The sequence below is a fragment of the Perognathus longimembris genome, chromosome 1 (assembly GCF_023159225.1).
Source record: "Perognathus longimembris pacificus isolate PPM17 chromosome 1, ASM2315922v1, whole genome shotgun sequence".
NCBI lineage: Eukaryota > Metazoa > Chordata > Mammalia > Rodentia > Heteromyidae > Perognathus > Perognathus longimembris.
Genome location: NC_063161.1, coordinates 92,098,480 through 92,116,653, shown reverse-complemented (window position 1 = coordinate 92,116,653; position 18,174 = coordinate 92,098,480). Strand labels below are relative to the sequence as shown.

At 36.1% G+C, this 18,174-nt stretch overlaps 1 protein-coding gene across 6 annotated transcripts in view; it reads left to right on the top strand.

The window, feature by feature from the left end:
- Pcsk5 (proprotein convertase subtilisin/kexin type 5) overlaps positions 1 to 18,174 on the top strand; it is a 411,976-nt gene that overhangs the window by 142,925 nt on the left and 250,877 nt on the right. For all 6 annotated transcript variants that reach the window (XM_048332196.1, XM_048332181.1, XM_048332173.1 and 3 more), the window contains 2 exons: positions 8,941 to 9,029; positions 12,651 to 12,823. In XM_048332196.1, the coding sequence (XP_048188153.1) occupies positions 8,941 to 9,029; positions 12,651 to 12,823 (262 nt within the window). The remainder of the gene's footprint in view (positions 1 to 8,940; positions 9,030 to 12,650; positions 12,824 to 18,174) is intronic.

Sequence of the window (18,174 nt, the reverse complement as noted above, 5' to 3'; positions counted from 1 at the left end):
TTTCCTACAAAGTCACACTTCTTCCTTCAGAAATGTTTTGACATTTTGCTAATGATCTGGAAGCAGAATCTTGAGCAGAATAAAGTCACCATTTATCATATCACCTTCCTCTGTCAGTCATCAAAAGAGTTTGAGAAAAACAAGTATTTGTAGCTTCATTTAGGCTACATGTTTATTTGAATCATTTAGCAAAACTAATAATAGCAGATCTATTAAACATGTACTGTTAAGTGGACATAGACATTTGAATTATTGCTTATTATTCAGTGTTTTGGGCAAATGTTTATTGAGACAATGTAATTTCTTGTCTATTTTTCTTACTTTTAAATCCCTAGTGATTAACACATTCTTCAGTATTAGTGTGGTGCTTGATGGATATGTACTGAATGAATAATTCAGAGAACTAAATTAATTATGTGTCAGGTCATAGGAGTAGTCCCATCAGGTATAGGTAAGTAGGTCATTATGATAATATTCATAAACTTGGAACTTACCTATATACAAGACAGATATAGTTCACACATGCACACACACACACTCACACTATTTTGTTGGGATACATCCTGCATTTTGTTCTCGTTTCCTACTTTAGAAATATGTATTTGATGTACTTTTCAGTACTTGTTTGAGTATAATGTATGTATACATACATATATATGCATATGTAAGTATAAAAAGGAGTAAACAAAATCTAAATTATAATTTGTAACACGTTTTTATTTCTTTCATTATCTTTAGAGATATTTTTCCAGGACCTTAGCATACACACTGAGTATATACTTCATATTTCATGCTTTGCTGAGTTCTAATTATGAAATTGTCTTTTAATTATGATAATTTGAAATTATAGGACTATCAGTTCAGGTGTAAGGAGGAAGAAGTTGTTTTCATTGCATACCAAGCATCTTTCACAAGCACCAACCAAAAAACAGACCAACTGGAGCAGAAATTCTTATACTTTGCTCATAAACTTTACTAGCATGTACCACAATATTTTCAAAATTACTTGCATAGGCCTCACAAATACCCCTGTCACTGGGCTTAGGTTTAATTAGTCACTCAGAGTTGTAGAACCCATCAGGCCTATATTAGTTCTTGTATCAGTCTAGGATATGAATATATATATATATATATGAATATATGCCAGTATATAATATATTTCTTCAGCAAAATGCAATCAGCAGCCCCAAAGCTATTTTCTACTTTTCGCTGTCCTACCATTGCCTCCAGACTGACGTTTCAGCTGCATCATCTCAAGAATGAGATGTGGCTATGAGTATGAGGGTCACGTTGTGTGGAGAGAAAATTTATACAGAGTATTTTGTGTAATAGCCTATGTCCACAGCCATACAGAGGGAAGCATTTGCTCCATTTTCCAGTCTATTCTCCTAAGTTCAATGCAAAGAAATCATTTAGCAGTGGAAGTTCAACAGCCAGGATTTTTGTTGTTGTTGTATTTTCTTTTGTTGTTATTTTGTTTTCAAGAAAGGTTTCATGTTGTAGTCCAAGTTGCCTTGAATTTGGCCTAGCAAGTGCTAGGGTTTGTTACCATTCCTGCGCCATGAATTCATTTTTATTATAAACAGTGTTGCTTACTAACTAACATCAGACTTTTATTAGCCATCAAAAAGAGGGCATAGGTAGAAAGTTCAACCAAAGCAATTTTTGCAAGATAAGGAGAATGGGTATTGTTAATTCTTTCCTCAGAATCTTCCACCAAATTTTGAACATGACAGCTTTAGGTGCTTCAAATTTGCAGATTCTATGCTTTGAAAATGCTTACCACATAGAATTTGAATTATTTGGACTTAAGTTACAAAGAAGAAGGGAGAACAAGCAGTAGAATAACTTTGTTAAATAAAATATTTCTTGGAAGATAGTTTGCTATTTTTTTTCTGTTTATTTCAGTCCTGTGGCTTGAACTTGGGGCCCGAGCACTGTTGTTGAGCTTTTTTCCTCAAGGCTAGTACTGTACCATTTGACCCAGAGCTCCACTTCTGTGTGTGGGGTGTGTGTGTGTGTGTGTGTGTGTGTGTGTGTGTGTGTGTGTATGTGTGTTTAATTGGAGGTAAGAGTCTAACAGATGTTGCTGCCTGGGCTGGCTTTGAACTATGATCCTAAGATCCTAGTAGCTAGAGTTATATGCACAAGACACTGTGCATCTAGTTTATTTTTTTTTTACCAGTTTTAACAATATCAGAGGTCTCCTTACTTAAGAATTTTTATATTTCTGTTTTCTTGGAATAATGTCAGTGGTTTTCTCAGAAGCATAGAGAGAGTATCAGTGAAGAAAATTAATGTGGCCTTGAGCTAGGGCCATCAGGTCTACATTTCTTTAAGCAAAAACACTCAAGAAAACAGGGAACTAAAATGAACAAATAGGAAAGAATAATTTCTGTCCCAATGAGCCAAAGAGTAAATGAGACAATCTCAGTTCCTCCACTTATGGTGGAAAATGAAATATTTTTCCTACTTCAAAAAACACTAATCATTTCCATGTGATATATTGAATTCTCTTTATCAGTAGTGACTGGTTACTACCTCACACTAAAATTTCAACATTCCAGCTGTATAGTGGACAAACCAATAGACTTAGGTTTAAGAAGCCTAAACAAAATGCTAAGATAAAGTGTTAAACAGCCCAAAGAGCAGGATTTTAGAGTCAAAAGGAAGGAATGACATCATGGACAACCTTACCCAATAGAAACAAACTCAAATGCTACATGAAAAACTATTCCTTTAGGGGCTGGGAGTGTGGCCTAGTGGCAAGAGTGCTTGCCTTGTATTCATGAAGCCCTGGGTTTCATTCCCCAGCACCCACATATATAGAAAAATGGCCAGAAGTGGTGCTGTGGCTCAAGTGGCAGAGTGCTAGCCTTGAGCAAAAAAAAACCAAAAAACAAAAACAAACAAACAACAAAAAAAAACAAAGAAAAGAAAACAGAAAAAACTAATCCTTTAAAGCCAAAAGTGGAACTAAAAAGCACTTTGTCCTGGAAAGGACAGTATACATACATATATTCATGCATGCTCATCATAGGATTTTACTGTACTTCATTCATACACAATATGTTTGAAAAAGCAACAGAAGCAAGGGAGAGTACTGGCTTTTTATCAACTTTTTATTTTTTTTTACATATCAGCTAGTATGATTTAACAGCAAGTAAGCTACTTTTGTAGGCTTAGGTGAATAGAGGTGGAAGGAAAAAGATGTCAGCAGTCTAGACTAAGAGGATAAAGAACAGGTAACATGACAAGTATAGAAAGCAGTATATTGGGCAGTTTCACTTTTTACATTATGTTTTACCATTAATATTATTTGTGTCCTGATAGAAATAGCCATGAATTATAATTGATCTTACTCTACAAGAGAATGTAATAGATGACTGACCTTTCCAGGGAGTACTTATTACAAGACAATTGGAGACTGAAGTTCATTTCTAGGTGCACTTTATGGTAGAATATACTATAATGAACGTATTATTCTCTGAACTAGAATCCACTGAAGTTTTCTCACTATGCTGAAAATATGATCATGGTCTCTAAACCAAAATGTATTTCAGATATAGACTAGTTTTTTTTTCATATTTATCTGGCACTGTATAGTTTTACTGCCCATTCTTACTCTTTAGGATTAGAGGAAAAGAAAAAACCTTCTCCATATGCTTGTACTCTACACAAGTCATGATGAAGACTGTTTCTCTGGTGTTTTGTGTTTTTTTTTTTTTAATCCATGTCTAAATACTGAGTACAACTAAGGTACAAAAGTTAAAAAGGTCATTGGTGTTCTGGTTCGGTTATGATGATTGTCATTTGAAAAGCACGAGCTGTTTAAATGTAGTTAAACCAGCCATTTGGACCCCCAATGAAAGTATGCTACAGTATGTTATTTAAACGATATTTTAAACATAATGAGTCAGCAGGACAGTGAAGTTTCACTCAGACAATGTCACTGACAAAAAAATGGCTCAAGCAGAACTAAATGCTTTGCAAAAACAAACAAACATGTTTTGTAAGGAAATATGTAGTCATACATTCAGGGGCAGTATTATGCATTAGTGATGCATGTAATATGTGAATGTGTTAAATGTTGGGAATACTGAACCAAGTTAGTCACTTAAGAATGCGGTACAGTTGATATTAAATGAAATCTCTCATACTATCATACGTCTAAAATTTCTGGGAACCTGTTAATGGACTTTTTAGTGTGTGGTTGACTTGGTGAGATACCAAGAGAATTTCTCTGAGAAAGCTCCAATCTTTAAGTGGGCACATGCCTTTGCTGGCATGAACAAACAATTCTAGCCAGCTTATAGCTATATTTTTTACAAATTTAGGGATGTCAGGGAAGAAAACTGGTGTGATGAGGTGAAAAACGAGCTCTGCATAAAGAAGAACCATCTTCATTAGTTCAGTAGAAAAAAAGCAAAAAATAAATCTCATGAGACAGAGAACATATTCAACACATTTGATTTTTGTCAGCCTGGTAATAGCTGGGGCATAAGAATAAACAATTAACTACCCTTTAAGAAATACTGATTATACCTGTAGGATTTTTACACATAGTTCATATCACTTTGTGGCTCGAAATTTAAATTTAGCTGAACAAGTCCTATTGCTGTATATAATTTAAAATATGGCCAAAACAAATTTAAATCTTCTTTGACTAGTAAGTCGTCCATACTAACCCCACGACATCCACAAGAGTCAAAAGTCCAAGCTTTTTTTTCTTAAATCTCATAAATGGAAAATTTGCCAGCTACAAGGGAAAGACATAGGTAACATGGCATTCTGGAAACAAACCAGTAGCAAGCAAACACAAAAAAAGAATTCTTTTACATAATAAGTATTCATAAAGAAGTTAACATTGAGAAAGTATTTGGGGAAAACAGAGACTGTAAAAATTAACAACCCAATTTGTTTTAAAAACTTTAAAAAAAATGAAACATAGTAATCAATTGTAGCCCAGAAAGAACATCGTAAGAAGTTAGCCATTGTGTTAGTTTTCACTGGTATCCTAAAACAAGACACTGGAGAGAGTGATGGAAAGTCAGTTTTCTTAGAGAGAAGCTAAGATTTCTAAAGAATTAGACATTAAGGCATTGAGTGAGAAATTTTCCAAGAAAGACTTTTTTTCCCCTAAGAGAATTCTAAGATCTAAAAAGTAGCTAGAGAGAAACAGTCCATATCACTGATATCTTACCAGGAGCAATGGGAGCTAGATAGCAGTGGGTGAAGACCCAGAAGTGCTTTTCATTTGGAATTCTTTATGTGATAAAAGTATTTTTCAAGAAGAGTAAAAGTCATTTTCTGAAGCTACCTAAAACCTTTTTGCTACTGAAAGACTCTGAAGAGCACAGTTAGAGAAGGTTCTCTATAAAGAAATGAATGATCCAAGAAGAAAGTATGAGCTACTAAAGGAAGCAAAGACTTTATTTGTAAATCTATACAAACACTGATTTTTCTGAGTAGTGTCACCCATGATCATAAGGGTTAAAAGCCCTAGATGTAACTATAATCATGAAAAACTAGTACATTATTATGAGATGACCAGGTAGTTTAAAAATGTATTATTTGTAGTAAGAGTGAGAGAGGATGAAAAAAATACTGATGGCTTCATACTTGGTATTGTTAGGTTCCCATTCATTCTCATACCTAGGATTACCTCTAAATAATTAAATCTACAACCATCAAACTGGTACATCAAAAGCATGTTATGGAAAGGAACATGAATGAAACCATTAGCAGTTACTGTAAATGGTCTCCCTTTCTAGAGAAAGACAGATGGCCCAATCGGGGGGGGGGGGGGGGGAGACAAACACTAATATGAAAAAGTATTGGAATGTAAAAATAATAAAATAACATAAATATAGAACATGGCTCTTTTTACAAAACAAGACCTACTGAGTATGTCTACATTTTTAAATAATTTATTTCATTAAGTAGGTTAACGATTTGATTCTAAATTAAACAGAACTGATAGAAGTGAGAAGAACATGAAGAAAACTGAAGCATGTTAACTAATATTGATGTAATCAACATGTGAAGAGCACTTGAAGATTATACAGTACATCTTTTCAAAGCATATATATTTAGTATCATGGATCATGACCTTGGCCATATATAACTCTCACAGAATTCAAATAATACTCAAAAATTCAAATGATACTCTGTCATTATAAGGTAAATATTTATCAATGATTTTAAGAACTAATCTAAAAACAGTGAAAATACAAAAGCATTTGTAGAGGTAACCAGTGGGCCAAAGAATAAATCTGAGCTGAATCTTAAAACACAGCCCTTTGTGCTCCCAGAATACTTGGTATTAATGAATAATAGATAGAAGAAGTGTGAGAACAGGGGACTCATTAAATGAATTACAAGTCTGAAGAAAAATAATTTATACCATGAGGCAATATACAGTAAGAGCCTAATGAAGAATCATAATAACTCTTAATAACTGCTAGGTTTTGGGGAAATTTCTGAGCTGAGTTTGGGAGTGCATTAAAAACTAGCTGTTTTTGCATGACTTCAACATTTTCTTAAAATGATGCAGCCAAATAATAGATGGCAACGAGGGTTACAAATACATCCAAATCAAATACTGTGTAGCCCTAAGTTGTTATAAATAGGATGAATATGGTTTTTGTATATGTGTGTCAGTGCTGGTACTAAACTCAGAGCCTGAGTGCTGTCCCTTGCATTTTTCATTCAAAGCTGGTGTAGTACCATGTGAGGCACACCTCTGCTTCTAGATTTCTGTTTGCTAACTGGTGATAAGAGACTCCTGAACTTTCCTGCCAATGTTGGCTTTGAACCAGGATTCCCAGGTCTCAGCTTCATGAGAAGCTGAGGTCATAAGTGTGAGCAACTGGCACCTGGCTTTAGTTGGATATTTTTGAAATTTGTAAACATTTTCAGTAGATACATTTCAGTAGAACATTTTCAGTAGATACATTTCAGTAGAACATTTTCAGGAAAGACAATGAGAAATTTGGGCAGGTTGTAGCCACAAAGCAATACATAGTAGTTGAAAAAAAATTAAGGATGTCCAACATCAAATGTAGTCCTGGAAAGAACCACCTATGAGATTCTATTGTTGATATTAGATGAGCAAGGATGAGAGAGATTAAAATCCCATACATGTGGTTTCTGTATCCCAGATTTATCCATATTTCCTCCATTTATTCATGATATCCTTCATCTTGTATTTCTCTCCTTACCCCCCTCATATCTATCTATCTATCTATTTATCTATCCATCTAGTGTTCCATACAGAATGTATAGTCTACTGATACATTTGTTGTGCAGTTTGGTTGTATTACCGTCACATGCTGTTAACATTTTGACAATATAACCTGTATTTTCTGTTCTAGTTATTCTACTTTGAGGACTTTATCCCTAGGTGTTAAATCACACACACACACACACACACACACACACATACATACATACATACATATATATATATTCAAGATTTTATATATATACATATATTCAAGAGTAAAAAACTTGTAACACACAGGAAATTAAGGGTATGTGATAGGGATTATAGTGTGCTTTGGACTCTGTATGTATACATGAAGCAATATATACATATTTCCTACATCAATTTAAAGTATTCTGCAGTGCATTAGTAATCCCAAACATATATTATTTATATAGTATATTACAGTATACCAGTATGTAAAACATATAGGACATAAAAATATTTAATATATAAAATATTTATATAAGTAGATAAGTATCATGTTAGTAAGTGAAAAAAGGCATACCTGCTAACACTTCTGTGAACTTGTATGTATGCCATCTATTTTAAACAATAACTTATTTATAATTGTAGAGACTGAGATTATCCCTCGTGATAGTTATGGTCCAAACCATTTGTAAAACAAAACCAAAAGCAGAGGTTTTTTTTTTATTATTGCACCAGTTTTGAGATTTGAACTCAGGGCTTGAGTGCTGTCCCATGAGCTTCTTGCTCAAGACTCATAGTGCCCTGCCACTTGAGCCTGGAACCCCAATCTTCAGATTTTAACCTCCTGAGTAGTTAGGATTACAGGTGTGAGCCACCAGCACCCAGCAATCAAAAGCATTTTAGTGGATTTTGACACCTGAGTTTTTAATCACTGTTTACCTCTTGTTTTCATCAGTATCTTAGCTCCTCCAAAGTGTGCTCATGTCTGCAAATGAGGGAACATGTGGGCTTTCGATACCATTAGCAATAACAAGTCATTGACCTCTTTCACTTTTGTAGCCATAAGACACATTTGTCTTGTTGCCTTTCCTGTAGATGTGATGTACTTAAGTATTCTTCTCAATACACTCTTCTAAGCAAACACTTCTAACCAGCTTGTGCTTCAGATTTGTACCTTCTTTGCTGCCTTTGGAGGCAATAATCTTAAAGGTCATTTCAGATAGAAGTCATTTGTTCTCATACAAAATTGTTACAATTCAGTGTATATTTATAGCTTAACCCATTCTAGATAACAACTTTTCTTTGGAAGTACTTGGTGCATATTTAAGTTTACTGCTTAAAAAGGAGATTTTCAACTCTTCTAAAACTTGAATTGACCATTAATTTTTAAATTTAGTTAAAATTAAATAAGTTGTATTAGTCACATTTCAAATGCTTAGGAGTATCTGGTATCTACCTACCACATTGCACAGAAAATGTTTGCAGAGTATAAAGAAACCTAAACAGTGTGTTTTCAATTGACAGGGAGATTTTCTAGTTAGGAGACTATAATTCATAGCAGCATAATGATGTGCTAAAGGTTTGTTACAGACAGAGTAAGAGATATTTGGGTAGGGAAATCTAGAAAGACCCACAGCAGACTATCTTCTTCACCACGTTGAAGTCTGAGTGGTGGCAGTAACATGTTGGGTTTGAGAGACAGGAGTGTTTTACTTTCAACCATGTGTGTGCTCTGCCTGCAGGCACGGGACCCGCTGTGCTGGAGAAGTGGCAGCCGCTGCAAACAACTCTCACTGTACTGTGGGAATTGCTTTCAACGCCAAGATTGGAGGTATGGGCAACCAACTTACGTGCTTATGGCCAAGAGCCAGACAGCTCTTTTGTTATTGGCTTTCCAAATCCTTTCTAAATTGCAGATGGGCATATCTATGCACCAAAGTATTTAACTGTTTCTGACAACAGTGTGAACATGATAATGTGAGTTATTGTTTTAAAGATTGAGGACCACTGATGCAGGACCTTTAAAAGTATCTCAGGGTTGAGAGCAAGCCTCATTCATTGATTAAGGTAATTGTACCATTGACATTGGTGCCTAAGTCAGGACTAACACTGGAAACATTATACTAAAATATCTTTGTGGAAGTAGAATTTTGAGATTTTACCAAAAGCAGAAAACCCTTCATTTCTGTTGCCTGAGCTTCTTACAAAGTTCCTTTTAATTATAAGAAAACTGATGATGTTAAAATATCCACTTGTTAAACTCCATAACTAGTGGTAGTGAATTCATGAATGATTTAGGATTATAAAGAAAAAATCTGCACATATGTACACATTCAAATATCCACTTTTATTGTAAAGATCTGGTCAAGGCAGTATAAGTGCAAATGTTAATGGAAGCAAACTCCCACATTCTCATTCATACACATCTTCATAAGCAGCAGCCAATTTCCATAGCCACACACAAATGGGAAGAAAATATCATACACAGATTTGAGTCACGTTATAGTTATGCCTGGTCAAAAGGGCTGTTGAAAGTGTCATAACATGAATCAAACTTCTGAAATGAGATGATAAATAAGTAGTGACAAAATACAACGCAGAGAGCTGTAGCAATATTAGGTAAGAAAGATTGTTTTAAAGCATGAATTGATTATTTGTGGGACAATCCATTTAATACTTTTAGTTCTCAGTTGATCATGGGTGACTGAAATTACTGAAGGAAAAACACAGATAAGATGGAATTGTACTATTTAGTAACAATGTTAAGGAAAAGTTTTCTGACGGTTACCTGATTCTTTATCCACTGTACATCTAACCCCTTTTATTCCTTTAGTTCACCCTGAGTCCTTCACATATAACTATTTGCTGTCTAGTACTTAGCATTACTCAGAGTATCTGCTTGTGATGGTATGCGGAGAAACTAAGGAAAGGGAACAAAAGCCTTGTCATGGAGAGATATGAGGATGCTTCAAGCATCCTCTCAAAGGAGTGAGATTCTGGCTGACTTGGCACCCTAGGACTCAGCTCTCACATATAGACTCACTGGGTCATCAGGATTACATTCCAACCCAAACCCAGCCTACTTGCTGACCTCAAGGGAAGAAGTGGATGAACTTGTGAACATACTGACCTATTTAACACAACTTCCTCTTTAAAAAAAAATCAACTGTATGATCATGTCTTAAAATTTTTCTATACATGAACATTCTGACAACATAATTATACAGGTACATATAAATTATATAATAACTAAATACACGTGGTTATTTTAATTCTATAAGTAATTATAAAAGGGTATTTATTAGATTGGATTATAGAAATGGAAGCTGGATACAGTACAATAGCTGTCTTCAGGCTAGAGAGTAAGATGCCCAATTTGGTAGCCCAGTCTGGTAATCCAAGAAGCTAGAAGCCTCAAAATAAGGAGACCAGGGATAAAGCTCTAATCGGAGGCTGAATGCTTGAAAACTACCTAAAGAGTGACTGGCACAAGTCTTCACTAAAAGGCTCAAGAGGATGGAGTCTTAATTCCAGGTGCATCAATGCTGTCTCAGCAAGAGAGCACATGCATCCGATGGCTGGTTTCTTCCTTCTTCTTTTGTCTGCCCCGGTCAACTGGATAGTGCTACCCCCATTCCTTCCAGATCTTTCCCCACTCGATTACTTTCTAATGCATTAAGCCTGTCTGGAAATACATTGAGAAGTATTCTTTATTAATCTCAACCCAATGAACCTGGCAATCAAGATGAGCTCTTACAAAGATGTAACAACCACGTGTAATCTCTGTGGAGATACTTGCTAGAAATTTATCTTGTTGGAAGTTAGGTAACAAGAGACTTCACTCTATATTTTGTAAAACAAACAAACAAACAAAAAACCTAAATGATTGTTGTATCTGTCACTCATAGAGGCCAAAATATTTCAACGTTTGTGTTTTTCAAACAAAAAAATTAGGCAAAATTTTAACAGTGAATGAGCAGTGGATATGTCTGTGTTTATTGCATATCATTTCTATTTTTTTGTACATTTTAAAGGTAATGTTTTGAAAGCATAGAAAGTATAGTTCCTTCAATTTATTTTCCAAAAATGAATAGTCCCAATTCAATCCTTATAATACCTAATCCTTGACTTAAGGTTTTACTCTTAAATATAGTTATTGATAACCAAGTTTTCTTAAGGAATAAATTCATCCTTTGCAAGTCTAATTTTTATATAACATGGTGTCACAATGGTATTTAGTTTAAGCTGAGGTGTAGTAGGTTTACCTAACAATCAGATATTTTGTTACTGTTCATATGCTGATAAATAGATATGCTGTTATTGTTTCCAAAAAGAAAGAGGAAAAAGAAGGCCCATTATTTGACATACAATTTATTTCTGATTATCACAGTGACTATTTTTACAAAACGGGGGTAATTATAAATTGTGCTCCCTTGCTAAAACTCTTTGAGAATTATTTGAAGCATTAAACACTTTCCCATTCATTACCTGACTAACAAATAATGTTGGAAAATCATATATATTAAGTTTACATTAATCTGAAAAATTAGAGTTAATATTAAATATGAAGGAAACGAAGCCAAGCTAACTTGGCAACTTTCCAGCTTTCACAAGACTGCTAAAGTTAGAATTAATTATTTTATTTATTTATTTTTATTATGGCAGTCCTGGGCCTGTGGCTTTCCCTTATCTTTTTTTACTCAAGGCTTGAACCACAGCTCTCCATCCAGCCTTTTTGGTGATTAATAGGAGATAAAACTCTCCGAACTTTTCTGGCCAGTCTGACTGCAGACCATGATTCTCAGATCTCAGTCTCTTCAATTGCTAGGATGTGGGAGCCACCTGTACCTACCTAAGTTAGAATATTTTATACCAAATATCTGCACAAGTCACTCAATGAGGAGAAATTCAGGAAGGTCAATTACTTGATCTTTGTCAATTACCCCTTAGGAGGCGATGAGAAGAAAGAGATTCTGATAGCTGTTGTAGAAATTGAAACCTTGGGAAAATAGAAGAGAGAAAAAAATAGTTGCTGTTGTTGCTGTTTAAAATTTGTTCTTTTACATGAGATACAACTTTTTTTCGCCAAGACTGCCTCACCAAAGTACACATTATTCTTTAACAGAGAAGTATGATTGGTTTAATGTTGATTTAAAAAGTAAGCTTAATGGGCATTGGTGCCTTACTCTTGTAATCCTAGCTAAATAGGAGTCTGAGACGAGGAGTAACGTGGTCACAGGGCAATTTAGGAAGAAAATCCCAGTTGACTTTTTCAACTAATGAGCAGAAAGCTGAGATGGAGCAACTGCTCAAGTGGTAAAGCAAAGAAGCCAATAGAGCATAAATCCCTGAGTTCTGGCACAGAACAACAACAACATGTTATAAAGTGGAACTTCTGTAATGAACTCATATTTGCTTTTGAGAACTCATATTTGCTTTTTCTGCTTTGAAGGTGTGCGAATGCTGGATGGAGATGTCACAGACATGGTAGAAGCAAAATCAGTCAGCTTCAATCCTCAGCATGTGCACATTTACAGCGCCAGCTGGGGCCCAGATGATGATGGCAAAACTGTAGATGGACCGGCTCCCCTCACCCGGCAAGCCTTTGAAAATGGTGTGAGAATGGTATGTCTTCAAAGCATCGAGAGTCATTTGAAATGATTTTTATGTGAGAATTTGTGGTCTCCCCATCTTCCAAGCTAGAGAAATGACAGAGTTCATATACGGGGCCCTGATGGGTGTAATGGAGAAAAATGTTGGAAGCTTGTCATTGTGAGTTCTTTGGTTCTACCAGTGAACTGAGAACTCCAGTTTCCTCTGACAGGTCTGCTTCGATTCATTGTAAGGAAATATATCAAGATGTTAATGTTGGGGCTGGGGATATGGCCTAGTGGTAAGAGTGCTTGCCTCCTATACATGAGGCCCTGGGTTCGATTCCCCAGCACCACATATACAGAAAATGGCCAGAAGTGGCGCTGTGGCTCAAGTGTCAGAATGCTAGCCTTGAGCAAGAAGAAGCCAGGGACAGTGCTCAGGCCCTGAGTCCAAGCCCCAGGACTGGCCAAAAAAAAAAAAAAAGGTGTTAATGTTGCATTTGTAGAATGGAATTCTTAGGACTAACGTGAGTGGCAGGTCCACTTGATGTTGGTTGACATCCAACCAGGTTCTTGGTGTTTCCCTTTTGCTATTCCTTCCCTATTCTCAACCTGTTTCAAAGCAGTGTGAGTTTCATTCTGGATGTCAAGCTCTCTTACTGGGTGACTAGTCTATTATTTTCTTAGATTTCATTAACAGGCTCACTGGCTTACCTCCACAGTTACTCGAGAGGGTAAGATCTAAGAATCATGGTTCAAAGCCAGCCTGGACAGGAAAGTCTATGAGACTATTATCTCCAGTTATTAGCCATCAGAAAACAGGAATTGGTGCTGTTGCTCAAAATGGTAAGGCACTTGTCTTGAGCTCAGGGACAGCACCCAGGCCCCCTGACTGACCACCCCCCCATCAAAAAAAGTCTCACTAACCACCTAATATAATGCCTATCTTAAAGGAAAAATCCTCCTCCTCCTCCTCCTCCTCCTCCTCCTCCTCCTCCTCCTCCTCCTCCTCCTCCTCCCCTCCTCCTCCTCCCCTCCTCCTCCTCCCCTCCTCCCCTCCTCCTCCTCCTCCCCCTCCCCCTCCCCCTCCCCTCCTCCTCCTCCTCCTCCCCACCCCCATCTTTTTTGCTTATACATACTGGTGCTTACACTCAGGGCCTGGTGCTGTCCCTGTCTACTTTGAACCATGATCTTAGATCTCAGTCTCCTGAGTAGTTAAGGATTGTAGCCAAGAGCCACTGGTGCCCAGCTCAAAGCATAACTCTAAAGAGATCCCATCTTAAATAAAAATAAAGATACTTGTTGGCTGCTGGCATTTTACATTCATAATCTTAGCTCCTCAGGAGGCCGAGATTTGTGTTTTGAAGCCAGTCTGTGCAGCACTGTAAGAAAGTCCCTGACACTGTGACCTTCAGTTAACCACCAACAAGCTAGACATAGAGCTGTGGCTCAAACGATGGAGCACTACTCTTGAGCAAGAAACCTAAAGCATAATGAGGTCCTGAGTTCAAGTCCCAGTACAGTCATATGCACACTCAAAAATAAGGATGATAATATAATCATGAAGGGAGAAGAGCTCCATCAGAAGCAATGCCTTTCTCTTTCTTTAGAATGGATCTTTGGGTAAGGTAAAGTAAATATATGTGCATTGAAGGCTATCATTGATCTGGCCCTAAGCTTAATCCTTGCTTTCCTTAACTCTTTTCAGTATACTCTTTTCATTTATCTACACACTGTTTTTGTGCCCAGCAGCTTACCACATACCCAAGTCCTGCCCCATGTGGCCATGTCATCTTTTTTTTTATTTATTTATTGTCAAAGTGATGTACAGAGAGATGCCATGTCATCTTTGACTTTCAAGTTTCAGCTATTCACCTCTTCTCACAAACTGGGATTTATGATCATCAACCTTTAATCTGTGTTTACTGATTTTTATATTCCGAATGGTGTTACTGTGTATAATATCAGAATTACTTTTGCCTAGAGTGATGCTAACTACCAGGGTTTAGGTAGGTTTTTTCTAACTTTGGAGCATCAGAGCACAGTTGGTTGATTAATGCAATGTTGCAAAAGGAGTAAAATAATAATGGGTATTCTACATGTCTGTGAAACTGGGTTACTTTGGAAGGATGAGCTAAAGTAGATTATGATTATTTTAAAGGAGGTTGCAGGCGGAAATCGTGTATTTGTTTTGTAAGCATTTTCTAATTAAATCCTAGTTCAGGTTTGATTATGACAGTTGCTTTCTCTAGCTCTGCTCATTTTCAACTCCCTTAGAGGTCTCTTAAACTGTAGGTTAATCTTCTAACTCATGGCCTAGAATGTTTGGTTCAAAGCATTCTAAGACTAAATCATATACAATAAGTAATGGCAAATCTGATGACTACAAATTACTAATATTACTACTTAGGCCTTTCATAGACTATTTATTCTTGCTAGGTGAACTAAATTTAATTCATATATAATCAAGTTAGATATGTTTGACACAATAAAGAATAATCTGACCTAGCTGTAACCTTAGCCTCTTGGGAGGCTGAGATTGACATGTGCTGATTGTTCCAGCTACCAGAAATTCTAACACAGGTACATTGTACCCAGGAATGTTCCTGGGCAGAAAATGAGACCCTAACTCAAAAATCAGGCCTGGAGCTATTTCCTTAGTGGCATTACTAGTCCAGTATGGTCAAAGAAAGAAAAAAATCTGGAATTTCTCATGGACATGAAATCATTCATAGAAGTGGTACTCATAGAGTTGTGGTTGTATAAGTTCATGTCAAAAGTGGCCACATCCAGTAGCTAATTTTCCAAATGCAGTAACAGGCATGCCATTAAATAATCAGGTATCATGGATCAAAGTTTCAAACTTGCTTTTGCTTCTGAATTTGTTATAAAATACAAATAATCTGGAAGCTTGCTGTATAAAATAAATTAAAAAAATTGTGGTGCTTTGTTTGCAAGTAAAGGGCAGAAAGCAGGTGAGTGTTAGAAATGAGATCACGTGAGAAAATCAAAACACAGATTATATTGAGAGGTAAATGATGTGAAATTTTACCTTCCTTATTAGTTACAAAAGTAATGTGTATTTATTGTGAAAGTTCACGCACACAAAAATGGAGAGTTCAAACTATTAATAGGATTTCCAACTTAATTTGCTAACACTGAAAGTATAGATATTCCCGTACCTTTGGACATTGATTATGCCAGCCGAGAATCATATGGAACCTTGACACAATGCTGTTTTCACTTAACAGTACCACTTGGACATCCTTCAAGAGCAACTCATAAGGGCAGAGCTCATTTGTTTTATGAATCTCAAATTGTGGTATAGACCACAGTTTAATGGCAAGTGCTTATTAGCATGTGTGGCCCTGGGTTTAGTCCCCATTACCAAAAACAGCCAAACAATAGATACCATAATTTATTTAGCATTTCTTTGAGGAACAAAAATAAATTTTCTTTATAAATGAATCCTTCACTTTTAGAATTGTAGTAACAGCAAAATAAATGACTCTTAAAAGGAACACCTTTAATCCTATTTACTCAGGAGGCTGACATCTGAGGATTGAAGTTTGAAGTCAGCCGGGGCAGAAAAGTCTTGAAAACTCTTCTCTCAAATAAACTACGACCAAAAACAAAAGCTGGAAGTGAAGTTGTGGGTCAAGTGGTACAGTCTTAAATGAAAACCTCAGGGACAGCACTCAGGCCTTAGTTATAAGTTCCAGGATGGCATAAAAAGGGAAAAAAAAAAAAAAACAAAAACCACAGTTGTTTTTTTTCTGATTCCAACAGTTATACATCTAAATATGGAAATGCAATATCAATCCATTTGAAAGGAGCTAAGGCAACTGGTTGGTATTCTATGTGTTAACCACAGAGACAGTTTGCAGTTAGTCTGAGGTCAAATCCAGTATCATTTATTTTCTGTGATGTTACATAGATGAAATATTCTACTCCTGCACACCTCATCTATAATTGACTATCATAGTACATGCTCACAGCAATGTTATGAGCATTAAATGAGACAAGGTAAAGAATTAATGCTATACCAGAAAAACAGCACATGTACAATAAGAAGAATGTTATTGTGGGTTTCTGATTGGGCACTGCCTCTTAGTTTTTACATTCAAGGCTGGCACTCTACCACTTGAGCCATAGTTCTCTTTCTGGCTTTCCATAGCTGTGATAACAGGCAAACATGATTGTGCCTAGCCATTGGTGAAGATGGAGTCTTACGAACTTTTTACCCTGGGATGCCTTTGAACCATGAACTCTGGCTCCCAAGTATCTAAAATTATAGGCCTGAACCACAACAGTTAGCTTACTTTTCATCTTACACCATGTATTTATTTTACCTGATCAATTCACAATAAATATTATATAAAGAATGTAAATTAGAATAAATTCAAGGAAGACAAAATCCATTGTAATGTACTGTTAATTTGGATAAGAGTCTCATGGACTTTCCTCCTGGGGCAGCTTTCCATCTTGAGCTTCAGATCTCAGCCTCCTGATCAGCTAGGATTACAGGCATGACTCACTAATGCCCGGCTAAGAAAAGATCACTTTTTTTCCAAAAGACTGTCCTCAGTCTCTCAACTTTCTTGTCTAGCAAATGACTGAATTGCAGATGATTTCATTGAGTTGCAAATTACAGTAAGTTAGAAATAACATGATAGAAGTCATGGCAGTCTTTCTGCCCTTCATTGCAAGTGAAACTGAAGGTGTGCATAGATCTAAAGACAATGAAAAAGTAATACCCTTTAGATCTATTATTCATAACTGTTATGCATGTGTGTAGTCCTGAATTAACATATTTTCCCAGAGGATGTTTCTCTAGATATCTGTGAATAACTAACAATATTTTAAGCAATGTATATTAGGAAGTGATTTCCAGTAAATGGGAACACTTCAGTGTCTTTTCTGTTACTAAGCATGTAGTGAAACAATACATTACAATGGATTTCATATTCTTTGAATTTATTCTAATTTACATTCTTTATATAAATCTATTGTAAATTGATCAGATAAAATAAATAAGTGGTGTAAGATGAAAAATAAACCAAATGTTGTGGTTCAGGCCTACAATTTTAGATACTTGGGAGCCAGAATTCATGGTTCAAAGCCATCCCAGGGTAAAAAGTTCATAAGACTCCATCTTCACCAACGGCTAGACACAATCATGTGTGCCTGTTATTACAGCTATGGAAGAAGTAAAATGGCTTGGAGTCATATGTTGCTGCCATTCCCAGCCACCTAGGGAAGGATTAGTAGAAGGATCATAGTACAAAGCTAGTCCAGGCATGAAAATAGCCAAGGTGAAATCAAACTGGGATGATGTCATGAATCAAGTGCCAGAGCACCTGACAAGTCCTGAATTCAAAC